The following is a 27,866-nucleotide window of genomic DNA, read 5'->3' as shown; positions in this document are numbered from 1 at the left end:
CTAGCCATAAACTCAACAAGTTTGTAAATTCATCTTCCTCGTCTTTCGCTGGATTCTCTCACCCCTCAACAGCCTCGACCATTGTCTCTGGGTTGATGTTTATCTCCTAGCGGACAATGCTCTTCCAAAGCACCTATTGTTTGTGGAACAGGAGGTAAGCTGTTTTCCTGAAAGCTCAAGAGAATCCGTAATTTCCGTGAGCCTTTTCCACACGCCTTCAGAAGACTCAGATCTCGAAGCCCTCAAGGCAGGATGGAGCCCGTTCAGGTGGCACCCAGGATCAAAATGTCTGATCTTATCAGGTATTCTGAAGAACATGAGAAGCGACGTACAGATTTGGGCTTAAATCAGAGCGGGCAAGAGGGATCAAAGAGGGACCAGGATGAGCATTGCGGTCAGAAAAAAGGGGAAATTCATTGTGGCTATTGAGAAAAGTTGTAAAAAGAAAGGAGCAGATTTACAAAGTAGCTTTTGCCTTTCTGAGCAAGAAAATTTGTGTTGAATACTATCTTCTCACCATACCCTGATTGGCAACATTACGTTTATAATAATGATTTATAAGTTAAGACGCTGGGTAAGATTTGGCCCGAAATGTCAGTTTGCGTCATTTGACTTCAGTCCGTGTAATAATAAGTACCTACATTTTATGGTTCAAACAGAGATGGAGACAGATACAGATTGCAGTTTTAATTTCCCGAGGAATAAAATAAATGAGCAAGCACCAAAATAGGAAAGTGATTAGGGCTATATTAAAAATAAAAAATGTTTACAAGATTGAAGATGAAGTATTTTGAGATTGAAGGCAAAATTGTAAGAATCAAGTCATTGCAATACGATAAAAACTCAATATTTTGAGAATAAATCCTTAATTTTGACGTGAATGTGGTTGGAGGAATGTTCTGCAAAATTTTATTCTCAAAATATTACGAATTACAGTATATCTTGTATTGGTATGATTTTATTCTCGTAATTTTGACTGTATTCTCCAAATATTACTACCTTAATCTCATAATTTTTACATTATTCTCAAAATATTACGACCTTAATCTCATAATTTTTACATTATTCTCAAAATATTACGACCTTAATCTCATAATTTTTACATTATTCTCAAAATATTACGACCTTAATCTCATAATTTTTACATTATTCTCAAAATATTACTAACTTTATTTCATTTTGCTGTGACTACATTATCGTAATTTTAACTTTATTCTCAAAATATTACGATTTGAATCACTTAATTTTTACTTTATTCTTAAAATACTATGACCTTAATTTCATTTTGCTTTGATTTAATTCTCGTAATGTTGACTTTATTCCAAAAATATTACAATTTTAATCTCGTATTGCTACTACTTGAATCTCATATTATTGTGACTATTCTCGTTTTTCCTCATTTACTTTCACAATACTACAATTTTACTCTCGTCACGTTTTTTTTCCTTTTTATTCTCTTGTCTCCAACCAAAAGCCATGCAACATTCAAACAGAAAATCCAGAACACTGATCAAAACTCATGACTCTGAGTAGGTAAGCAAATTAAACCTGGTTCTTTAATGTGTCACCCCGTCAACACAAAAGTGACAGAACAAAACCTGTCCTCATTAGCCCCTTAACAACCTTAAACCCAGAGACAAGCTGGACCAATCAATACGAGATGACTAAGAGGACCTGAGGACGACACACTTGATCACGCTGAAGCCCCATACAGTACTCCCATAATGCATTTGCCATTGTATCTATGAAACCATTCACTGTGTGAGTGGATTATTAACAGACAATCATTGTTATGAAGTGTTTCGTTCATCTGCCAGCGACTGTTTCCGCCAACAACTCACTTGTTAAAAATGAGTTTAAACCACTTCAAGAGGCTCTTGAGAGGAATCTTAAGAGGGATTTTCTTAAGAGGGTTACTAATAACACTCGGCACAGAACAAAACCTTACACCGGTAACAGCTCCAAAGCCCTGCAGCTACTTCCTGATGCTCTTAACAGCACTTGTGAAGAATCACATCAGGATTTAGAGGAGACTGTGTGTTAAAACACTTGTCGGATAAGATAGCGCGTGGGCTACGCAAGTCCTAGTCCAGGCTCTTGTTCTGTCCAGACTGGACTACTGCAATGCGCTCCTGGCTGGACTTCCAGCTTGCACAACCAAACCTCTACAGATGATCCAGAATGCAGCGGCAAGAGTGGTGTTCAATGAACCGAAGAGAGCGCACGTCACCCCTTTCTTCACTAAGTTACATTGGCTCTTGGCCTACAAGACCACCACTGGTTCGGCACCCCCTTACCTTAACTCACTCGCATTATTAATTCTGATTCTATTACTATCTTTATCAAATTGATATACAATTCATCAAAATGCAAAAATAGTGTTAAGACATGCGCTGTATAATCTTCGATTTCTCTTCACCAGCATTTCTATATTTCTCTCCGAGCCTTGGATTCCAGGTAAAAATGGTTAAATTATCCATGAAAGCATGAAACACTTGGTTTAAACTTGCTCAAAACTTTCCATGCAACAACGCTGCACACGCCTAACCACTTTTTTCTTGGGAAACACGTTGCAGAGCAAAACCTTTTACATTTAAACTGGTAATGCTGAGGTAAACCTTCTTCGGATGCAACTGGAGAAGACACTGAAGATTAACTCGGCGACCATCATTACCTCCAACAAAGTACACCTTCATTTACCTCTCAAACAGTGAAACATGATTCTGTATAGACGGTATCTGCTGATAGTCTAACATTATGTGCTATTAGTCATCAGCTGTGATTTAAGAGCATTACAACACAAAGAACAGGAACTGATGGAGACTTTAAAAAGACACTTCGCACCAAACACAATCTGATCTCAAGATTCAATGGATGAATCTGTGATCATTTAGTCTTCAGTCCTAAAAATAAAAAAGTGGAATCATACAAAAACGTACAATTACCAAAAAAGTCAATAAAGAAGCCCCACCCCTAACGCCAATGGTGCAAAAGCAGAGTATACTAAAACGCATAAATTACAACGCACACACACACAAAAAAAACTTTTTTAACTCTTCCTTTTGTGATTTCAGCACTTTTTATTAAGCGTGTTTAAACAAGTACCAAGAACAAGCGCAATTAAATACAGCTCTATTTCATAACGCCCAGTTGGCAGCCAACGATATTCCAACCATTCGGACATGAAATAATGTGAAGTGATCATTTTTGGCACTCGCGCTATAATTATCACATTACTGCACCGTAATCCTTTTGCACGGCATTTAAAATCCAACCGGGACACGCGAAGGTAACACAAACATCCCAAAACCTGCAATCAGTATCACTCTCGATGCCTTTCCCCCTGTGGTCAGCTGTGTCCACTGCGCTCTCCATCTCTAGGCAAGTGACCGCAGAGGTCAGAAATGAGGGGGGGTGAGTCTGGGGGGAATTTTCACTGCTCTCTGTTAACTCGTATTTGGAGAGGTGACACACGAATGGACCCCGGGTCTTGTTGGACGGGCGTCGGGTGTAGGCCGGGGGTCTAAAGAGCCCTTGCGAACTGGCTGGATGGGATGTGAATGCTGGGCAGGTGCCCTCGAGGTGAACTGGAGTACATATGGCGCAGAGGACAAACACATGTAAGTGCTGCTTTCAAATGCGATTGGCTGAGCTGAGAGATGAAGGCGGCATACGATATGACATTATTCACCACTTCTGCTTTCTCTAGCGTTCACAAATCCTCATTTAACCCTTTATGCAGAGGACAGGAAACCAACAGGAAGGTGCTGTATGTCGTTTTTTGGAGGATCTATTGACAAAAATGTAATATAATACATAACTATGGCTGCATCCGAAATCGCATACTGTGGTATCGCGTAGTGAATTTGAATAAGTACCTACATATCAGCCGTTAAAACAGTATGTTCTATATAGCATGAGTGGGAGTAGTATGAATACATTTCGGACGTGACGTATTAACAACAATCTACACGTGAGCTTGATAAAAACATAATCTAGTCACGAGAAATTCATTTATTGGCACATACATTAAAAACGGTCGTCCGTCTTCAAGTTTTCCGCTATATTTATTTGATTTACTTTTGAAATTTGACCGTTGCTCAGCTCCTGTGGCATCATGGGATAGAGAAGTGTCCATCCGATCCACACTCACGAATCTCGGCGGAAGTAATAGACAATCCGGGTATTTCTCGCCTATTGGTTTTTTGCATACTGAGGTTTCAGACATACTATTCATGACTCGCCTACTATATAGTATGGAAGTAGGCGATTTCGGAACGCAGCCTATGTCTTTAGACGTGTATAAAGACCTTACATAATGAAGCATTATGTTTTTATTACATTAGAATGAGCATTGTATATTGTATGAGGTTGCAAATCTACTTTGTTTATTTTTGGACGATCTTCTTTTACCTCAGTAACTGTTAGACGGGTAGCGCTTCTTTTTTCGAATAATCGTACGTTTTCTGCAAGATTCAAATTGTATTAATTAACTCATAAAATAGTTAAATTTTCCCGCCAATGCTGCTAATACTCTCTGTATCCATTTCGCAAACCATAAAATTGACCACAACTGCTGCGAAAAAGTCTACACGGCACATCCACCGTCAACAAAACCAAAACACACAAGCACATTTCTACGTTTTTCTCTCAGGAGTTTACACCAACCCCAAATCCATCACGCATAAAGCCCAATGTGAGAAGCAGGGAGGGACCCTTCCATTCTGTTCTCCACCTCCACAACAAAAACAAGCCCCCCGTGCCCTCCCTTCCCCCAAACCAGAAGAGGGGTTCACACACAGTTTAAACACATTACGCTACAGTAGCAAAGAGGTCGGCGGCGGGTTACTGTGCTACCTCCTCTGACCGGCCGGGCAGGCGGCGGGCACCCCTGACTCGCAGTCCAAGCTGCACGTGTGGTGCGTGCTAGTTTGCGTGAGAGACCCTACATCTTATAGAATACAAATAAAAAGGAAGTGATGCGGCTACAAACGGAGGTGTGGGAGTCAATCACTCGGCCCAGTAAGAGCATCCTAGAAGCTTAGGAGAAGTGTGAGCATTTGTGCGAGTGTGACAGGGAGCTAAAGGCTTCTGCTGTCAGCCGTCCCTGCTCTTTATTCGTGTGCAGAGCCGTGAGGAAGGAGCTAATGAGCCGGCAGGTATTTTCAACTATCAGGACGACACGGGAGGAGGAACACTAGCGAGGGCAGGAGAGAGAGAAAGTGGGGAGAGGACGACAGAGGAAAAAGATTTCTTTTAGGAAAACGGCAGATAAAGAAGAGGTTTGTGTGGATGACTTGGCTTTCGCCGAGACTGACGGGGAAAGGCTGCAGATTAAACAAAAGGAGAACTTTGTGTATGAGCGAGCGAGAGAGGGAGAGAGAGAGTGTGTTTAAGTGCTTCATAGTGTGTTAATGAATTGGGGGGGGGTAATCCATCACAGGTTGTAACTCTTCACAAGAAAGAGTCCCTTTAGCCAAAAGGACAGCACTTGTGGGGACAAAGAGGGGCATACTGAAGACTTCATACTGCAGGCCCGAAGAGGTGTTGCCGTTAGCAACCCCCCCCCCCATTCAAGCAAAATCTGCACTTCAAAAGTCATAAGTCTGACCTTAACCAACAACACCGAGCCGACTGGGATGGCGACTCCTGGCCAAAAGGTGCTGTTGGTTGTCTGTGTTGCCCATAAGGTAACCCTGTAGTTGAAAACTTCAATCCTGTGTGTTGACATGGATGCTCGCGTTCTCTGGCTGTCACGTCACAGCAGGTTTATTCTCAGTGAAGAGGCTCTCAAGTGGCCCTCGAGTTGTTTGCGGTTACACTTGTGTGGGGCCTGGACCTCACATCACTAATAGGACCGACAGCACTCTTATGCATCTGAAGCAGCGATTAAGAGGGCTAATAAAGCGCAGCTTAAAATGACACTTCAAACACAAGCGTTAAAGAAATACAATTCATGTGCATTTGTAGTCTTGTGTACATTTACACAGAATTTAAGTTTCGAAACATTTGACTGAAAAGTTGATCTTAAAGCACTTTTCATCTGATGGTGTATGTTTAATTTGATTTTAAAATAGATTACTAATGCATTTACACCAAAGACACTACAGCACACGGGGTTACGTGTGTCTGATTTTTATTCAGCTTTATTTGACTTGCGCTTAAATATTTGCAATAGACTCTATGCATGATTCCGCGTTTTGTCTCAGCCACCTCAGTCACATCCGGCGCACGTTGCGTCCATAGGAAACAATGACTACATTTACATGCGCATCAATAATGCGATTATTTCCAATAATCAGAGTAAGGACTTAATTTTTTTAACTTTGCTCCAGTTTAAACGGAAGTTTTGTCTGCTGATACAGAGCACAAACGATACTCTCGGGTATAGTAGGTGTGTGTTACTGCTATCATTTTAATATATTCGCGTGAATCACGTCAAATGCAAAACACTGTTATGTGGACGTATTTTATGGTTATTCGGCGCCGTGAGGAATTTAGAAATATGATGGAAAATGTCTCCGTAACGGTGGCGTACGATCATCGCGTTATTATAGAGCAGAGACTACTGACAGCAAGTTGTGTTGACGGTTCAGACTGCCGACTGTCATGTTTACCATCAATTTGCGCTTAAGGTGCGTGACAGAAGCACATACGCAACTTGATCAGAGCAGCATAAATGCGATTAAGGTGTTTACATGCCGTCATATCGCGATTAAAACTGGCGTTCCTTCGGTTATGCTTACCTGGATTTATGAGTTTAATCACATTATTCAAATCGAAAGACTGCGTTTAAATAATCGCATTATGAGGGTGCATGTAAACGTAGTCAATGACATTTTCACTCAAGATGCAGCTAGGATTAAGGGCCGTTCACATTACAACCATTATACGATAACGATAGTGCTGTTTTTAAGCCTGCGCGCTGCAGCGTTCCCAGTCACTAAAATGAATGTAGATAACCTGCTGCTGGTGCTTTCGTTTTCATCCCCCAACATCTTTTCTCCAAAATATGACAGCAAAGGCTGGATGCTCTCTCTGAAGGCTGAGGGTGTGATCGCAATTGCATTTAGTTTGTATAGTATACCTGACTTTATAGACAGTTTCCGCAGCAACAACATAAACAAACGTCACGTGGTGCAAGCTTAACTTCCGGTAGACCTCCGCAAATAATTAATTTAATTTTAAACAATGAATATACAATAAAATATTAATATAAAGTAATAAAAATTAACCTAAAATAAACTGTTATATTTTAACCAAACACAGACAAAAAGTTAACTTCCGGTCTATGTTACGTTCATAAAAACTAAAGGACTGAAGTAAAAGAATCCAACAAGTGTCCAGTATACATGGGAACCTTTTCAAAACCATTCCTTTTGAACATTTCCCAGAATGCACCTGAAATCGTTACTTCAGAAAGAGACTGTGAAGAGCTGTAATGGATATTAAGAAGTGAGAAGCTCGAAACGTTACACTTTTTGTGAAAGTCTATAAAAAATTTTTTTTTGGAGCATTGGTGTGCCGACTTTTATATTTAAGTAGTGAGAAGCTAAAATATAAGAACATTAAATACACAGCCAGGTGAAAAAAAGTGCGTGTTTACACTTTTTGACTGTACTAAAATTGAACAGAAGAAAAAAACAAAAAATACTCATCTGACCGACTGAAAACGCTTGTTTAAATAAAAGCATTAAAACAGCCTCAAGAGAGATGTAACCAACCACCTCCTTTTCAACTTCAGTCCACCAACGAGAAGAAAAGAAGCAAACGAGAGATAAAGAGAAGCGGCGAGACAGAGAAAGTGCGAGTGCTTGGCTACAGTTTGCGCTGTGCAATTGAATTTCACACAATATGAGGCACCAAATGACATGTAAATCATGAACAGCGTCCGGCTTGCTTTTCCACGACAGAGTTAAATACCGGAGGTGTTGGCGAAATCATACGGCCGCTCCGGAGGGCCAGGCAAGAGAACAGCGGGGACACTCAAAGGTCTTTCTCGAGCTCCGCTGAACAGCCAATCTGGCGCTCGCACGCGCGCACGAACCATTGCTTCGAACCCTGGGCCGCCACGATGAGGACGAGCCCCGTAATTGTGTTTGTCCACCTGGGTATAAAATAAGCATTCTGGCGACGTACCGCTGGCTTGCTGAGGCGCTGAGCCCTCCGCGCAGGGGAGCAGACATGAGTGGATACACTTCATTACCCGCTAGATTCTCCCTCCAATTACCCCTAAATAAATACACACAGCCTACTGGCAACAACAATGACATAAAGCCCGAGCGGAGAATGAAGTGAGAGCGGATCTGACGCGTATGCGTATCTGTCTGTAGATTGAAATGTGAACATATTTTCATTTATTATTTAGCAAACACCTTAGATGAATGCAGTTAAAGGGACAGTTCCCCTAAAACATTCCCCCCATTGACTTTCATTGTGTGGACACAAAACCACTGCGACATTTCTCAAAATATCTTCTTTCGTGTTCCACAGAAGAAAGAGTGATTCTTGGCGGAAACATTCAAATAAAACAAAACCCCAGGAAATGAGGCGAGGAATCAGCATGTTTTTGTGGTTGTGGAACAGAAGGGGCATTTATCTATCAGCGATCTAAATGGATCATAATCATGGTAACACCGAAGCACACGAGCAGTCAGCGCACCTGCCAAAAGCCCGTTCCCACATCACCGCTTTTTGAATCCCGCTCAGCGAGAGACCAATCACACTCACGGGAGCATGAATGATCGCGGCCATTCACGAGGCGGGAGGCGCGCGGCTGCTCGTGGCCGAGCTAATGATTTTGACGAGGAGCGCGTCCGGTGCGGCTGAGTGACGCTGACAGATGTGATCTGACACCAAAAATGGAACGGGCTCATCAAGACTCCTGTACCATTGACAACTAATTGGAAAGCATCTCGGGTATTGTCAGGATTATGCCACGGCTCAAGGAACACCTTTAAAAACGCACACCTTTGGACGAGCACCACCCTTGGCTCTGGGCATACAACAAGTGCCTGTCACTATGGCATTCCATGAGCAGTTCTCACGGAGTAGAGAGGCACACACATATTTTCACATGCATATAGTCAGTGCACTTACAGTATAGCCGGGTTTCTTACAGTCAGACTTCATAAAACAAGACTTTTTATATCCAGACTTTTTTATAGCTAGGCTTCCTATAGCTAGGTTTTTATAGTCTGGCTTATTATAGTCAGTCTTCATATAGTCAGGCTTCTTATAGCCAGACTTTTCTTATAGCTAGGCTTCATATATCCAGGCTTTTTATAGTCTGGCATCTTATAGCAAGGAATAATAATGCCAGGTTTTATAAAATTGACCTCTTATAGTCAGGCTTCTTATAGCCAGACTTTTTTCTTATAGCTAGCCAGGTTTTTATAGTCTGGCCTCTTATAGTCAGTCTTCATATAGTCAGGCTTCTTATAGCCAGACTTTTCTTATAGCTAGGCTTCATATATCCAGGCTTTTTATAGTCTGGCATCTTATAGCAAGGCATAATAATGCCAGGTTTTATAAATTTGACCTCTTATAGTCAGGCTTCTTATAGCCAGACTTTTTTCTTATAGCAAGTGAGGTTTTTATAGTCTGGCCTCTTATAGTCAGTCTTCATATAGTCAGGCTTCTTATAGCCAGACTTTTCTTATAGCTAGGCTTCATATATCCAAGATTCTTGTCTGGCCTCTTACAGCTATGTGTAATATAGCCAGACTTCTTATAGCCAAGTTTTTTAAAGAGAAGATTTTTAGAAACAGGCTTTTTATAAGCAAATTTCTATCTGAGACAATGTTTCTTAAAGTTAACAAATAAAACAAAAACTGGATCACGTAGAGTATCACCCCACATACATCAAAACAACTGCATATAGCATTCAAATTACCCTTTATGTTTATATAGTTTATATACTATATATGTAACTAACTTCACCACTAAAAATCTATAATTTTGCGAAATGTTTCTTTGGATCTTATTTCATTGAAATTGACTAGGCCTCTACGTTTGCTTATGTTTGCTAAGAGGACAAACAAAACTCACACACACGCTGCTGTCTCTTTTTAATATCTTCAATGTCAGACTAAAACCTTGAATCTCCTTCATTTTTTATTTTTTAGATATTTTGTGTTCAGCTTCATGTTTGTCTGTATGGTTTTGCATATATTTAACCAATCGAAAGTATTGAAGAGAGCTTGTTAACTTTGTCAACACAGTGTTACATTATTGTACAAATGCAATGTTGTTTATTTCAGTATTCAGTGTCATGGAGATACGGTTATATAAATTATATCAGTTTCGAATGTTAACAGTTAATATTAAGTTAAGAATTGATAATAGTATGAGCTGGTTATGAGTGGTGAATAAAATTTTGGTACTTTTGTCAATAATTATTATTTTATTCATTTAGGTCTCACGCTCTTTTAAATCAGACTCAACTCACAGATGACCAACAGTCAAGGAAAAATAAGTTTTTGTCTGTGAAAGTTTCTCAGGAACCTAAGTTCAGAATGGCAACTAAGAACTGTGGAATCTTTCCTATGCGCTTGGGGCGGCTGTGCGTGTAAACATGCACAAAGATCGACACATAGACATCAATTAGTGACATTAGCGATCAGCATCAATGCACGCACAGGCAAGATTTATCAAGTAAGAGGAAATAGGATAGAATAACGTGACACGAAAAAAACGGAACCTGGAAATTATACAAAATACATGTTAAAATGATCAAGAAATTAAAGAAATTAATTTGTGTATTGCACAACAGGCTGATTTAATGTAAAAATGTAAACGTGATTACACAAGTATTCATACTGCCTTTAAATTGATGCCAATTTTACTTTTCAAACAAAATATTTTCGTCTAGACGGGATGATTATGCATCTCATTAATGACAATGGGATGTTTTTGCATTACATTAATGTGCCCAACAGCCATGAAAATGATAAAAACGCACAAAACCGTAATGGTCCTCAAAATAGCATTTATGCAAAATATAATTTTAAAATTGAGGTGAAATGACCCTGGATGATTCTTGATGAAATTCACCCAAGTACAGGCAGCTGAAAGACATTAAAACGCGTTTGGGGAAAATCATTGACTCTCTTTACACGAACAACAGCCTCATCAAATTTAACAACAGACCCCACCCAGTCAATAAAAGCATAAATCGCAGAAGCGAGACTATGGCATCAGTCTAGCCAGCCTGACCCACAGTTACGGAGACATTTGCATGCTAAAGCCAGTCGGCATGCTTAATTGATTAGCAGTCGACCAAGGCCAAAAGCACTGCAAGCAAGGAATAAAGCACATACCCCTAGGTGGCCATATTGTTTGGGGCAAAAACGATTAATTTGTCCACTGCCCAAAACCCCTTAATGAACACTAATTTTTTTTGCTTGTTCCTGGCAGGGTTTCCTGCTTTCAAAGGGAAATGAATTCTAGCAGATACATGTAGCTCTTCGGTGGGTCCGGGCTTATTTGCATTGAGGAATATTCAGCAGAAGTAATGGATGCACAATCAAACAAGCGCAAATTTTCCCCCAAAATCTCACGGGAGCAACCTCATCATACACGGGTGACATAAGAACGCGAAACCTAACAAAAGGTACACCGGGAATATTAAACCAGACCGAAAAATCATCTCTGAAACGTCACGGAGGGATCATAATGTGTTCGTAGGCTGGCTATAAAAGAGTGGGAAAGGGGAAATAATGATATGGCACCATGACAGTTGACGTCTTCATCCAAATGTAAGAATTTACATTCCAATTATGGGGAAATTTACATCTTAATCAGGTATTTGTGTTCAGCTCACTTCAGCCGGAAACAGAGATCCAGCCAGCCGCCATCTAATAATACCTTAAATAAACGTCAATAAATTTCAAACATTTTGACAAAGCTAAAAGAATAAAAGATTGTCTCATTTGTGAGGTACAGTTTGATTGGCTGATTCAAAGAGTGTGACATTTATTTAGACATATCCGCATCATACCAGGAAGTCCCGCCCACTGTGAACTCTAATTGGTTCGAATGCCGCAGTCATACTAGACTTTATAACGCAAAATTTCTATGCAGAGCCCTGCGTAAATGAGTAGCAACCATAGTAACCAGAAAAATCTTTAACAAAAGCAGCTGTCTTTATGTTCACGTCATGAATCTAGGGCTGTCAAACGATTAATCGCGATTAATCGCATCCAGAATAAAAGCTTGTGTTTACATAATATATGTGTGTGTACTGTGCATATACACATACATGTATACATATTTAGGAAATATTTATTTATATTTACCAATAATTGAAATTATATATGAATGTTTATTAACATTTTTATCTTCTATAGTTTTCTTAAATATATACATGTATGTGTTTATAAATACAAAATTAATATGCATAGTATACAGACATATATTATGCAAACAGAAACTTTCATTTTGGATGCGATTAACCGTGATTAATCATTACACAGCCCTAATTCCGACATATTCGTACTGTTATTGTTGTTTTTGTCATTTTAAAGCTGTATTGTACAAAACTGGATGTGCGAAATTATTATCAGCATTTTCTGAAAGGTTACGTTGGCGCATCGATCTTCTGTTGATCACAAGTCGTCTCGTGATACTATCCGTAGGTCAGAGTTCACCAAACTTGACCTTTGGAAGGCAGCAAGCTTGCGTCTCCAGACTTCCGCATTCACTATCAATAGACCTCTTCGCAAAACGTAAACACTGGCCCAAAAGCACTTCCGGTTTCATTTTTATTTTAATAATACCATTTTATTTTTAATACATAGTTACATTTTTTTTTTGTATTTTGACTCTGTTATAAATATTATATTAACTGTATGTTGTTCAAACGTTGTTAAGAAAACTGAAACAGGACCCGCTTAGTTTACGTCTTCCAAAAGTGGTCTATAGAACAAAAAGTCTGGTGTGACCACGGCATCAATCACACTCTATAGAGCTATATTTTATGTAATTTATATTTTATACATTAAGATCACACACTTTGATTGGCTGTCATTTTCTTGCTCGGTTCATTATAAAAGTTTTAACCAGGTCAAAAAATAACTTTCTGGTGCCTTTGCACCTGATCTTTTTTTATATTTTAACCAAATATTTTTAAATCTAAGCAATCATTAACATTAAAGAGCATATAACAAATTGAATCTGATTGGAAATTTAATCAAATAAAACTATTGCTGTATTTACCAGCAGATCTCAATTTCTTCACACGTGTGAATCTTAGCAATTGTTCTCCAGATTTCACCGAATATGTGCGTGATTACAGCAGTGTGCATGCGAGGGGGAGCATCTCTGCAAACTGGAGGGATGCCAGGGATAGGTGAGCTGTCAATGGTTATTAACATCATCGCCGTGGTGATACGAGGAAGCAGCGAGGGTGGGGGAAGTGGGTGGAGACTTTTAGGGCGTGAATGCGATGGGAAACTCTTTTACGCCAACACCTTGTATCTCAATAGTTATTGTCAAAGGGAATTCACGTCAATACAAACACGTAAAACTCAAAAATGACCAGCTGTCAAGGTATGCAGAGTGACTGGGGAGAAAAATTGTGTCTTATTATTACAAATTACAACCTTGAAATCACAGTAATTGTTATTCTTAGTTTGGCTAATGATCGCAAATGAGCAATAATTTGGATCAAATTATTAATATAGACATTATAGTTACATTTTTTTGTGATGTTTTGGCTATAAACTTGAATTGTAATTGTCATTGCAGAAGTGACATGATTGGCTTTGACATACTGACGCTCCGCCCCCTCCAAAAATCCCCCCTTAACTCAGCGTTACCCCCCTCATCGGCTGCAATGGGAAAGTTTGTCTAAAGCAGAAATAACCAAGCTAAGCTATATTTCACAAAGCTGGGGTCACAAAACCTCGGCCACCAAAGGTCTGGGCTCTGGTCTTGACAACATTCTTTAATTTGGACCGGCATCCTCCCACTCTTAACTCATGAATAATCTATTAAATCTACATTAAAGTGCATTGAGTCCTCATCAATATGCATTTCCAGTGACCTCGGTCATTTGTTTGGGTTGCATTGAAAAGCCGACCAGCTTTAGGTGTCGGGGTAAAGATGGCCATAAAATTCATAAAGGTTTTATAGCTAGTGGCTCACTGACTGTGACTGTTTAAAGACTGCGTTTTGATTTACGTGACCTTTCAAAGAACTCTTTTCATCCATATTCAAGTCAAAGTAACATAATAAAACTTTTTAAAATGTTGTATTGTTATTGGTGCCAACACCATCTGTAGCGACAAGCAGCACATGCTGCAGATATTTCATTATCCCTAACAAACTACACAAGATTTGACCTGCAAAACCTCTTTTAACATTTACGATGCGCAAAGCTATTTTTACTCCGTTTTCAAACTAGCTGACAGTTGAAAGCAGGTTCTCCAAAAGCCCTTGGAGCATTTCAAGAGTGTGGGAAAGTTATTTTTAGCAGTCATGCCAGAACCAACAGTGAAGCCCCGAGCCCTTCTACACGGACATCTCCTGCTCGGGATCAAAATTCCACCTTTGATGCGACCGACACTGGCCGAGCTGTGCTGATGATGGCAAGTTTTGCTCAAACTGTGTCACATTGAGAGTATTTCAATTTTTTCCCCAAAGTATTTAATGAGCACAGACTAGATCAGTAGGATTTTACTAAACAATATAACTAACCAAAGTTAAACAGAAAAGATTTTTTCCCAAAAAATAGTAGAATTGTGTCCCTTTCACCAGCCTCAGGAGTCACATAAAGTCATCCAAAGTGTCTTTGTAAAAGAAAACTGTGACTAAAAATGGGTTATCACATCAAAAACAGGATTTCTAGACATTTCTTAAACAATTGAAAAACGGTGTTGTTGTTTGTGTCGTTTAAAAATGAATATGATTTTGCAGTATTCATTTTCATTGCCGTATTCAAGGTTTGAATCTGAACTGCATTTGATCTATTTTCACCATTTCATCATGTTTTAAATTTTCTAATAAATACAATTAAATTAAAAGGCAAATAAAAAAAACACTATTTTGATTTAAAATTTAGCTGAAATGTTGTCGCTAGTTCAAAGAATGCATCAAAAATCATCATGTTACCTAAACACAAATAGTAAATTCAGAAAAGCTAAAAATAATATTGGAGTGGGCTCTTAATTTTTCCCAGAGATGTATTTTGTAGAACACACACACGCATGCACACAAATATAAAGAACATAAACTGTCAGAAGGATTAAAAGATAATCAAATACAAATGAAAGATAATCAAATATTTGGATGTGGAATATCCCAGAATTTTGGGGATGTGGAATATTTTCACAAAAAGTTAGACATAAAAATAACCAGATCTATTTCTAAGATGCTAACTAGATGCCACTTGAAATTAATGTAGTGAGGTCACATGACATGTAGAGTAAACTATAGACCGTTTCATGGGAGGCATGCCTGCCTGACCTCCAGCTAACTTCCGGTTTGTGTTTGGCTAGTGTCTAATAATATAACCATTTATATTTTATCTAATTTATGTTCATATTAATCTGTATGATTATTTTACTGTCTAATAATTGTATTAAATAAACGATTTATTGAATTTTCTTGTATGTTCATTTTATTAAATAAACAATTTGTTTAATGGGTCGTGTAGTTCGGTCGCATTTAAAGAAACCGTATGGTACATTGACATCTAGTGGTTGAGCTTGGTATCGCAGCCTAAATTCAAAATATTGGAGAGACAAGTTTAGCCAAGTTACGGTTCTCGGTTTCTTTTGATTGTTATCAGAAATTATTTACAGGCAGTCTATTGTTTGTGAATGTGTACCGGATGACCGCATGCCCAGTAACGTTTGTTTATATTGTTAAGATGAAACAGTCTATAGTTTGATATGCATACCGTTACTCTGACAGATATGTGATGTTTGCTAGCTAGTTTCTGGTGAGCTTGGCTATTATACACTGTACATGTAGATCATCTGATCAAGGTTTCAGTCTGGCACTTCGTATGTAGGTCTCTGTGCAATCATATGAATTATACATAGAGATCTAATGTATAGAGTGTTACACAGAGGCCCGAGCTTGTGGAGACCAATCCTGCAGCTCAGTCAGGTCCAAACTAGAAACATATGACAAATAAACCCACTGACACACACTGGATGAATTATTAACATCCACTCCCAATTATTATGACAGTCAACAATTACAACAAATCAACAATTACATTATGTCATCCATATTTCAGTCGGTCACCTATATAAAAGAACTCAATGTGGTGAGAGTTTTGAAGAAGGTTTAAAAGAAAAGTTCATATAATTTTAGCAAATGTGTTTACGTCACATTTTGTGACATTTGATATCATGTGTGTCAATTGTTTTGTGTAGATTGTATCATACACTGCTTTATAGACAACACTAGATTAAAAAAAATTTTTAAATTCCCCAAAGATAAAACTTGTGGTTGAAACATTTAGGGTTTAACTGAACCTTCCATATAATGGCTAAATACATAGAAATTAAATAGGTCTGTCACTGAAAAATGACAGACTTTTACCATTAAATTACAATTAAAAGGAACAAGGAAAGCGAACCTTAGTAATCTTTCAAAATTACACATAAAAGTTACACAAATACAGCCAAGGATAAAATCAAGAGATCACTCTAAATATTCATTTAATCAGCATTTCTAGATCTATTGTGTTCATTCCAGTCCAGTGTATGCTGATTTACGACAAAATCAAACCTCAGGAGTGACAAAGTCATCCAAATGTCATCCAATGTGAAAGACAGCATGACAAGACACATGAAAACTATGATAAAAGGTTATCACATAAAAAACTACTTTTGAACTTTTCCTAAATACATGTACAAATACTACCGTTGTATAGCTTAAAAGTGAATATTTGCAATATTTGAGGTCTGAAAAATACAGAGCATCTTTTATGTTGTTTTGACTAGGGTTGGGAATCGTTTGAATTTTACCGATTCTTATCGACTCCCAGTTTCAATTTCACAATTTTCAAGTAAAACATTTAGATATAAACCTGTACGGTCATTCAGCCTGCTCATTGACTGGTTTGCAAAAAATAGATATATTTATGAGCACCGTTTTGTGTATATATACACAAAGCAACCACGTTTTCTCTGATTTATTCCAATTTGCATTACCGTAGCTTAACTATATCATGTAGTTACTGTAATGAAACTATGGTAAATGTGTGGTTCCTGTGCTTAATTACAAGTTAACACACGCACATTTCTGAAAATATGCACACAGGAATTGATAAGAGGAATTTTCATTTTCATTTCAAGTATCCGACTCCTAACCTTTCGGTTCTGATTCTGAATTGGAATCGACTTTCGATTCCCAACGCTAGTTTTGACCTGTTTCTCCAGTTATTTTCTGCAAATAAATGCAAATAGAAACAATATTTTTATTTAAAATTTGGGAGAAATACCCACATTTTGTCAGTACCAAAATAATCATTTTACACATACCTATAAATAGTAAATTTAGAAGAACCGAAAATAAGTTTGAAATGGTCTCTAAATGTTTTCCACGGCTGTATATACTGTATATGTTAGCCCAGGTCACATGTTGGCAGCTTAACCAATAGGATAAATCACGCATAGCTCTATTAAATGTTTTTCATGATATTTCGTGCCACGTTCAGAACTTCACATCCAATCGACAAGACTGTTAGGACAATGAGCAGCAGGGCCGTGGCCCAAAAAATCCACCCAAACCCACAGCTAATCAATCAAGATCTCGCCCCGGGAGCTGAACATTTAGAACTATGACAGGACAACAAAAAAACAATTACTAAAGGAATGCTTGTGTGTCGAGAATCACAAAACCCATGTTCGTGACACACCGTCTCAAATCTGCCTACACAAGTCTGAAATATGCCCACGACTCCTGAGAGTTCAATCAATCCAAGTAAAACAATAGAGCTACTGCCATTAAAAACATCCCTCATCTCAAGATCCGTAAGCCACGGCAAATTTGACCCAAATCCTGCGTTGAAGATCATCACCACGACCCCCAACGACCCTCAAGGTGTGTTTGGCCCAAGTCTGGGTCAGAGGTCATTCAGGGGTAAGTTCAGTTTAATGACATACCTCCAACATTCCCGCCTCGATTCTCATCCGATCACCCCACTCGTTGTCGAGCGATCGACCGGCATGCGTGCACATGCGTGAGCGTTTGCTAATCGCGCTCTTCCTCGTAACCCCCCACTGCCTCTACCTGCCGGAACAGGGACAGGGGTTAATTCTGGCCACAAGGCATTCTGGGTAATTGACTGCTCATCAACCGCCAACTGAACTTTGCCAGTCAGTCAAAGACAAGCAGACGAATGCACCTCTGGGTAGATGAGTGACAGCATGTAGACAAGCCTGAATTAATTACATTACAACGCGGACACTTGCTTCGGCAGACAGTCAGAGCTCATGAAGCATGTTTAGCGGCATTCGATTTCATTTCCATGATATTCAACAACCGCAACTTATACAATGACGTATCATATACATTTCTATACATCTTTCAGAACAAGCATGCTCGAGTTGGTCGAGAACTGTGTTAGAATCGCAAACCCATCTTTCCGCAGTCAGTTTGCCATGACGCGGTCGATCGCTGATTGACACGTGCACTTTAAACGACCCGACTGACACACACTTGGCCTGTCAATCACCCTTCAAACACAACCACGGAACGCACATGACCTGTGATTCACACCGACTCATCGTCGTTCTTTGCAGGAATAAAGGTTGGAATGACGGCATGGCTCACAGAAATCATGTTCCCAGCTAATATGTATAATTATCACACAACAATCCACGCTTTCTGTTTTCATTAAGTGTCATCTCAAAACAAAGATTCCTGGCATTACCTATTAAAGGAAAATAAGGATCAGCTGATTTTTGGTCATCAAAACTGTGTAACAAACACAAATGAGTTCCGGGACGACGCAGACATGCAGACAACACACACATGCTACCTGCAACCCCGCAGGGCAAAGTCATAGACATGCATTTATTTTCACCCACTGTCGCTTCACAGCATATTAGTTTTGTACGTGACAACAGTACTGCTGTACAGTATTTTTCAAAGGCCTGTTTGTTGATTATATCGTAGATCAGGGTGTTCAAATCGAAAAGGGAAAAGCCCAAACAATTCACTGGAAATTACTATTAAATATATAATTATTATTTTAACAGAAGACTGATGTTCAAATATGTATAAATGAAGAGTTTGGTTCCAAAATGGGATAACTCCATTTTTTTTAAATCATGTTTTTTATACGTTATCATGTTTTTATTGTGTTAGATAGCTGTAATTTTTGAGTTATTATGGATTAAATCAAAACAAAGCAACTGCAGTTTGATTGATATTAATTGAAATGCACAATAAAAAAACATGATTTTTGTTATCTCATTTTGGAACCAAATTCTTCAAATCTACATCTAATATATTTTAATCGGATGAACTGTCTTTTCAAAAGGACACATACAGCTCAAAAAGACACCAGCAAACAAATTCTTCAAGGCAGCTAAAACACAGCCCTCCAATTCAGGCCGTCCACTAACACCAATCGGTCAGCTCAGTAAAAAGCCATTGAGGGAAAGCACCTTGTCTTTTATTGACTCTATAAATCTAGTAAGGAGTGGATGAGAGGTCTCGGCCTACACAGCATTCAAAAGCAAAGACTTTTGGTTCTTCAGAGACAATACACTTCCTGATTAACTATTAACAGTTTTAACAGTGATTGCTTAATTACAGGCCAACGATGGGTCTTTAGAAAGAGCTTGAACCTTTTCATTCACCTCCACTTGTTGGACAGACTCTCATTGGCTGGACTCTGTGTGTGTGTGTGTGTGTGTGTGTGTGTGTGTGTGTGTGTGTGTGTGTGTGTGTGTACTGAAGAGTTTGTATTGGTAGTAAACATACAACTACGGTTCAAACCGAACACTAATTGCATGTAAAACTGCAACATAAAATAAACATTCTGGTCTTACAAATGAACAAATCAAGGAGATATAATCAATATACCGAAGCCAAACAGTAGGTGGCAATAAGCTCTTCACGCAAATTTCTCGCTCAAGTTGAATTTTTTCAACTTGCGCAGAAGACGCGTTGACGCACGTTTGCGGAAATCGCGCCACCCGGTTCGCTTTATTTGCGTCGTGCGTTCGTTTCTATCCATTGACTTCGTATGTAATTTACTTGCGCAAAACGCTTCATTTGCGTTTGGTGTGAACACAGCATTACACTTAAAGCCTGTCCATACCAAAGACGATAACAATGACTACAAAGATAGTTTTACAAATCAATAATGATACATAGTAACAATAGCGTTTGTTTTCTGGCTGAGAAACAATAAAACACTGACAGTAAATCTAAATTCTTTTGAATTTAAAGGGCATTTAAAATGTGAAACTGTAGTGTATGAGCGGAAAATTAGGGATGCACAGACATAGCTTGACATTCCACGTTGTTTAGTTCAGGGAACTGTGTGCACGCCACTACTGTGCGATGTCAAGGGATGTCGGGAGTGGCGGGGATTCAGACTGCACGCACCCATCTGAAGAACAGTCTGCCGGTAACGACGCTTTTGTCCGGAAATTTACCCCCGCGCCGCAGGTCTCGTGTCGTGTCTTTCTCTGACACTTTAAAATGCTTCCACACACTGCCGACATGTTTGCTGCATTACTAAAGCGTGCGCGTCTCTCTCTCCACACTGGTTGCTGCTTGATCGCATCAGACGTAATTGCGGTAAAAATTTATTCGGCCATATTTCACTTATTCACTTATTTTTGCTATTTTCGGCCGAATAATTTCGGTGCATCCCTACCGAAAATAATCAGAAGTGTAATTTAGTTATTGCTCTTGGCGTGAAAATGCCTTTACAGTAACTCCTGAACTATATGCAGCAATAAATTCTTATAACAAATTTTTGATCAAATAATTTTACAAAACATTGAACAACATTTTTTGATAACAGTAGAGTTTCACTGAGCGATGCATCATTACATGTGTTCTGTGAGAAAAAGCTCAAAATTAGTATGAAGTATTGAAAAATACACAGCCAGTTTCATGGCTATTTTTTTTACACCGGTGTAAAAAAAACAGTAATTTACGGAATTTTCATGTTTTGTTTTTTTAATTTTTGAAAGATTACAGAATTAGACTGAAATTTTGTGTTATACAGTTATTTTACATTAAAAATGTTATTTTACGGTAATTTTCTGGCGCCCCCATCTGCCGGAATATTGCCATTTTTACTGGACATTTTTTACAGTTACATCCACTGAAAAAAATGTGTATTTTAGGATTCTTTACAAAAGTTTTGATAGATAATTTGAAAACAGTCATTTCCACAGCAACTTATCCCAAAATACATTTCCTCACGAGAACGTTGTGTGCAAATGATTTGTGGTTGGACATATTTGAGCACCATAATATTCCCAGTGAAGACAAGTTAAGCACTAAAGACTCCAATCATTAATGAAACTTCAGAAAAACATTTTAAAGCTGTTGAAGTTATTCTGAGCTGAGCTGTAACAGCTTCAGTTCAAATCAATCATTTCAACCTTTCCAACTGACACTCAATAGCTCAGAAAAACAAACAGGAACTAGTGAAGTGTAGCAAATGAAAACGTCAATTCATAATCATGACCTCTTAATATGTGCACTGGTTCGAGAGACGTGTGTGTGTGTGTGGGATTAGCAATTAAATGGACTAATTAGCACATAACTAAATCACTTCTGACGCTTCATGAATTTTCCTAATTTTTGGTGGAAACATACTTTTAACTTGAAATCTTTATCAGCAATTGTGTGTTTTTATTTATATATCAACTTACAAAAATGTGCATTTAGGATTTTTATGGTTATGGAGAATATGACTTTTATATTATGCCATCATGACTCTTCACTCACCTCAATTGTAAACTGCTTTCTCTTGAGTTTGAAAGCCAAGTCTTTTGTATCCGGGACCTCGCACACCAGGCAGTTCAGACGGGGCACTTGGCGAACATGTAAGAGACCTAAACACAGATAACATCGACAGCCAATTATATAGCTTAAAACTGTAAGGAAACACACAATATAGATGAGGTTTTTCAGGAGTCACGACAAAGAAGGTGTTACTATATCTTATTACACGGCTCATTTGAATGCTTGATTCTGATTGGCCAGTCGCGACATTCCCAGGGTTGTTATTTTCAAATAACATCCGCTCAAACCTAATAACACCCTGTAACCCGGATTCTGCAAATCATTTTGAGAGGGGCAGTTTAATATTACACAAAAATGTATTATAAAGATGTCTTTTAATAACGTACATGACATTATATTTACAAATGATTAAACCAATTTGCCTGTTCGTGACTTACTTTAAAACCGAAACTAAACGGCTTTTCCTCGCGGAAGGTCTGCATTCGGTAAAAATGAGCTAATAAAATAATTCAAATTCACATTTTATGTCCAGTTTTTTTTCTCATGTGGCAAGTAGCCGTGTACATTATCCCTTACATATACATGATGAACTTGGATGCTGTAATAACGATAATAACCAATCAGCATCCAGGACCAGAACTATCCCTTTTATTACATCTTTACCATAGAAATCATATATGACCTAATGCACCAGAGGGAAATAAAAACACGCCGCAGGAAATATTGCTGACCAGGTTTTGTTTTGCCTGTTACGTGTTTGTACAGTCTTTCATTGACTTTACAGTAGGCTATCGCCTTTCACACTGGTCACCATAGCATTGTATCAACCATTATTTTATTAGCTGCACCAATGGGCAGAAACCCAAACATCAGCGAGATGGAGTATAACGGAGGGAAGAGAGAAACAGGTTTTTGATGGAAAGAAAGAGAGGGAGGTGAGAGGAGGGTGGGGGTAAAACAAGGTCACTCGGCACAGGGGCGTGTTGGAAAGAGAAAAACCTTTTACGCTCTCTCTCTCTCTCTTAAATTCCTCCCACATTTTCTTTTTCTCTCAGTTAAAGCGACTTGTAGAAAGATGACATTAAATTAAGAGGCACTGAGGACCAGGATGAGCGTGTGTGTGTGTGTGTGCGTGTGTGTGAAGACCCGTTTGGAAAGGGACCCGTGCGCTAGGCTGATTCTGCTTGAGTTGATTCGCTGTGACAGGACTCCCAACATGCTTTGTGCTCTGAACGCACCGCACAGAAGAAAGAGAAGCCTTGTGTACGTCTTCATATTCACTAATGTGTCTTTAAGACCTTATTGCAAAGCACTAGTTCATGAAATGTGGTAAAAGTCCATTTTAATGGCAAACAAATTCTGCAAATACATGTGAATGTGTAGCACTGTGTGGTGTTTACTGTTTGTTTAAAATCTGAAATTCTGAAAGGCATTAAAAAAGCGTGTATAGATCCAAACACAATGCCCAAAAACCTGGTTATTCACATATATCTGTTGCATTCGTTGAGAAAAAAAATATGAAAAACATATCAAAATCATTGACAATGAGAAAAACATCTGAATGTTGTTTATACGTTTTACAAGGAACGTTTCGGTTGTATATTCCGTTGTAATCAGGCGTACTGATAAAAAACAAATGTTCCAGATGAAAATGCACATTTTTGTACATTACTCTAAATTATTTTGCAATATTGCATGTCAATTTGAAAAACTGAACAATAAAAACAAAAAACTGTGTTTTTTGTAATAGTGCCCCTTAAAACTTTTTCAATAACGGATCAATTATGACATCATAAGTATTTGTAAGCCACACCCCCTCAGAGCGAACGAGCACAGGAAAGAAACAGGGCAGAGGACGTGAAGAAGAGAGAGAGAGAGGACCGTCTGTAAACAAACTGACCTTTACCGAAAGAGGAGAGCTGAAAATATATCGCGCGCAGCACGAAGAAAGACCGACCGTGTGATGAAAACAGGTAAATAAAGAGGAAGAACAGGTGAAAAAGGACAGAAGAGAGGAAGTTCGAGTCAGAAAGATCTCTCTCATCTATAGTCTGGTCACAGAGAGATTTTATCCAGTATGAAAATATTGATTCTGCAACTCTGTGGGCCCTGAGGGCCGAGCTGGGTGCTTGTGTTGAGGGGGGGGGCTGTGTTCTCTATGTGTGTGTGTCATGGCAGCTGAATCCCCCCCCGGCCTGTCTGCCAAGGAGCACGTCTGATTGAACAGAGTCACATTAACACGAGCTGACAGTCGGAGAGAGGTCCACCCTGCCTGCCCCACTCTACTAATGCACTTTACTGCGCACACACACACACACACGCACGCACGCACGCACGCACGCACGCACGCACGCACGCACGCACGCACGCACGCACACACACACACACACGTGTGTGTGACGGATGATGCAAAAAGCATAAAAACCAAAGAGCAACAAAACAGCTTTTGAGCTAGGTTTTCAACACAAAACACGCCACCCTCGTGCCGTTACTTTGCAGCTGCTATGGTGACCTGATTGGTTTTAAAGGAGTAGTTCGCCTTCAAAGTGAGAAATCTGTCATCATTTACACGCCCTCTTGTCATTTCAAACCTGTATGACTTCCTTTCTTCTGCAGAACACAAAAGAAGATATTTTGAAAAATGTTGGTATCAGAACAGAACAGCGCAGCCCCCCATTCACTTCTATTGTAACCAATGCAAGCGAATGGGAGGCTGTTAACGACATTCTTCAAAATATCTTCTTTTGTGTTCTGCAGAAGAAATAAAGTCATACAGGTTTGAAATGACAAGCGGGCGCATAAATGATGACAGAATTCTCATTTTGAAGGCGCACTAACTCCTTCAAGCATGTTGCTATGCAGTTGCTAGGGTTATCAGAGTGGTTGCTATGGCATTGCTACAGTAGGTGGTTCCATATGGGTCCAATTCAAAACGGACCCACGTCTTAATGCGTTGGTACACAGATACGGCTCGGGTCTAATAAGTTTTTAAGGTTTTCACCATACTGATAACTCAGACGTCAATATTTGCGTTCAAACACCCATGTGAAGTCTCAGCGTTTTTAGAGCGTTTGTTATTTTTAATAGTCAGATGGCTGCTTCTGGAATCATCACATCTATAACAGTCCATATTCCTCATAAATGGGCACCTTCAAATTACTCTATGAAGAACAATCCCTTCTCCACATGTTGGGTTTTATTGCTTTTGGTTTGTACATTTTAATTCACAGAAATCCTAAAAAGTATGTCGCCTCTAAGAAACGTGCATTTCTTTTCGTCACATCCATAACACATTCATTTTTTAATAGAAAACTCCTGCATAGACTTATCATTTTCATATGTCAGTATAGTTTAGGAATATATAAACAGATGGTTCAATATAGGCTACTGGTAATAAAGACATTCTCTGAGCGTTTATATTTCAAGTTTGGACTGAAAAGGTCACATCCATAACGCTGGAATTGCCCATGTACTGTGTATCTCACCGTGGTAATCTTTGTAAAGTGGGTTGGTCTCTTTCTCTGAACCTCTGAATGATTCCAGAGCGATGGCTGTGTCACTCAACCGAATTATTTGCCCCATTACGGATTTGTTCTGTGGGTGAGAGACACAAGGAAATACGTGAGTGAGACAGGAAATGGGAAGAGTCCAATGCAATATGCACAAGCGGTAGCTTTCTAAAACATTCTGGAGACAAGCCATCTTAAACGTCATAATGGTTAAGGAAGTGTAAGTATATTCACCCAAATCCCTTTACATCGTGTCAGCCACTTCTGCACAAACAAGTTGACCACACACGGTTAATAAAACGTGAAAGAATCTACTGATGAACTTCAGGAGGTGAAAATTGCCTTTGGATGTTTGGTTCAGCCTCTTCATCACGTCAAAACATTTCTAGACGATTCTCGCTGAGCATTTCATCTGCACCACGTAACTTCTCTACTTCATGTAACATGAACTCAATCAGATGAGAGCAGAACATACGCTTGGCGCTCGGACACATCGTGCGTTTGATTCTCTGAAACACATGCTCTCGAAATCTGTCCGTCTCTCTTTCTGTGGCCGAGCGACTCATGCAGTGTTGCCATACGGCACAAATCTGGACAAACGTAAGAAAGATCCAAAGATGCTCCAAATCTAAATCAGGGCAGAACTCATGCATTTCATAAATATCTGTTGTTTAAATGGTGAATTTTTTTATCTTAAGCATTTTAAATATGTCTTTCAGCTTACGGCTCCTATTTCGGTTCATCGTATTGAATCAGCTCACAACATGGCAGCAAGATAAATGATGTGAGTCTTTCATATTTTTCTATACAGTAAATCTGTGAAAAGAAGGTTTAAAGGCACAGTTCACCCAACAATGAAAATCCTGTCATCATTTACTCACCCTCAAGTTGTTCCAAACCTGTATAAATGTCTTTGTACCGTTTAACACAAAGGAAGATATTTGGAAGAATGTTAGCAAATGACATTTCTGGGACACCATTGACTACCATGGTAGAAAAAATCTAGAACCCTAGAACGGTTTACTTTTCTACATTCCTCAAAATATCTTCTTTTGTGCTCAACAGAACAAATAAGAAAAATATTTGTTCTACTATGATAGAAAATGGTCCAAGAACTGAAAATTCTTCCTACTGTCTTTGTGTTTTAAAACGTCAAAGCAATATATACAGGTTTGGAACAACTTGAGGGTGAGTAAATGGTAAATGTTTTGGTAAAAAAATGGCAAGCTTGACTATTAAAGGTGACATGGATGAAACTGAACAAACAAAAAAACGCTGACACAGAAGAAAAAGGAGCGAGTTTAAAGTGATAGGGGAAAATAACAAGGATGCAAAGATAACAGCGTGCAAGACGTCCACAGAGAGCTCCACCTCCCGGCAGTGTTGGGTAAGTTACTCTGAAAAAGTAATGAATTACTAGTTACTAATTACATATTCGATAATGTAATTAGATTACTGTAGAAGTTACTCTCTTCGAAAAGTATTTAATTACTTATTACTAATTACTTTCTATATCCTACATCAACCTTGATGAGTTAAGTGATTCAAGGATAGACATGAAACGGCTCTTTTAATTCATTCAAATAAATCATATAAAACTATATAAAGTATTATTATTAATTACAAATGTGAGAACTATACATTAAAGCACGGATTTTAAAGTTAGACTTTGAATTTTGATGTCAATTCCTCTTCTGCACACACACATATTACACAAAGTATTTAGTTTAATTACATCAGATGTAACTGTAATTAAATTACAGAAAAAATAAGAGTAATCCCTTACTTTACTTTTTCAAGGGAAAAGTAATTAAATTACAGTAACTAATTACTTAGTAACTAGTTACACCCAAAACTGCCTCCCGGCCACATACTAAACACAGAAAAAAGTGAGAGAGGAGGGGGCGCTCCTAAGAAAAGAGATAAGTTTTGAAAAATGTATGTCTCTATACCGCTCTTGAATATTTCATACGCTCTCTCTCTCTCTCTCTGTAGCAGCTAATGCAGTTTTCATGCATCTGTGTTCTGTCCTTCCTTCAGTCTTCTCCTCCTCTCATCTACAGTACAGTGTGCCTGAGAGCATGTGTGTGTGAAGACGTGTGCCCAGCTGTGACCCCCAAACCTCTCATAAAACATTTAAACCCAAGCTACTGTTCCGGCGACGGTCTCTAGTGACCTCACATCATCCCATCACTAAATCTTCAACACAGATAACACATTCATGTTCAACAATGCTATAAAACAACTATTGCGTTAACATATCAAAGGTCAAAATCCAGAACGGTGTTAACTCAAGCTTCAGGAAGAGATTCGTTATCTTTTTTTATTTGTTGTGTTATTTATAATTCATTATTAAGGCTAGAAAACATTGAGGTTCTCTGTGTTGTTAAATGT

The 27,866-nt window shown here is 38.7% G+C and overlaps 1 protein-coding gene across 1 annotated transcript in view; it reads right to left on the bottom strand.

Moving 5' to 3' along the window:
- The window catches only part of elp4 (elongator acetyltransferase complex subunit 4), a 53,555-nt gene that overhangs the window by 2,766 nt on the left and 22,923 nt on the right, over positions 1-27,866 (bottom strand). Inside the window, exons 8-9 of the mRNA XM_057361803.1 lie at positions 25,449-25,557; positions 21,946-22,052 (exon numbers count right to left, since the gene is read on the bottom strand). Coding sequence (XP_057217786.1) covers positions 21,946-22,052; positions 25,449-25,557 — 216 coding nt within the window. The remainder of the gene's footprint in view (positions 1-21,945; positions 22,053-25,448; positions 25,558-27,866) is intronic.

The sequence above is a fragment of the Triplophysa rosa genome, linkage group LG1, assembly GCF_024868665.1.
Source record: "Triplophysa rosa linkage group LG1, Trosa_1v2, whole genome shotgun sequence".
In the NCBI taxonomy this organism is placed as follows: domain Eukaryota; kingdom Metazoa; phylum Chordata; class Actinopteri; order Cypriniformes; family Nemacheilidae; genus Triplophysa; species Triplophysa rosa.
Note: the sequence above shows the minus strand (reverse complement) of the source record. Positions and strands in the feature narration are given on the sequence as shown.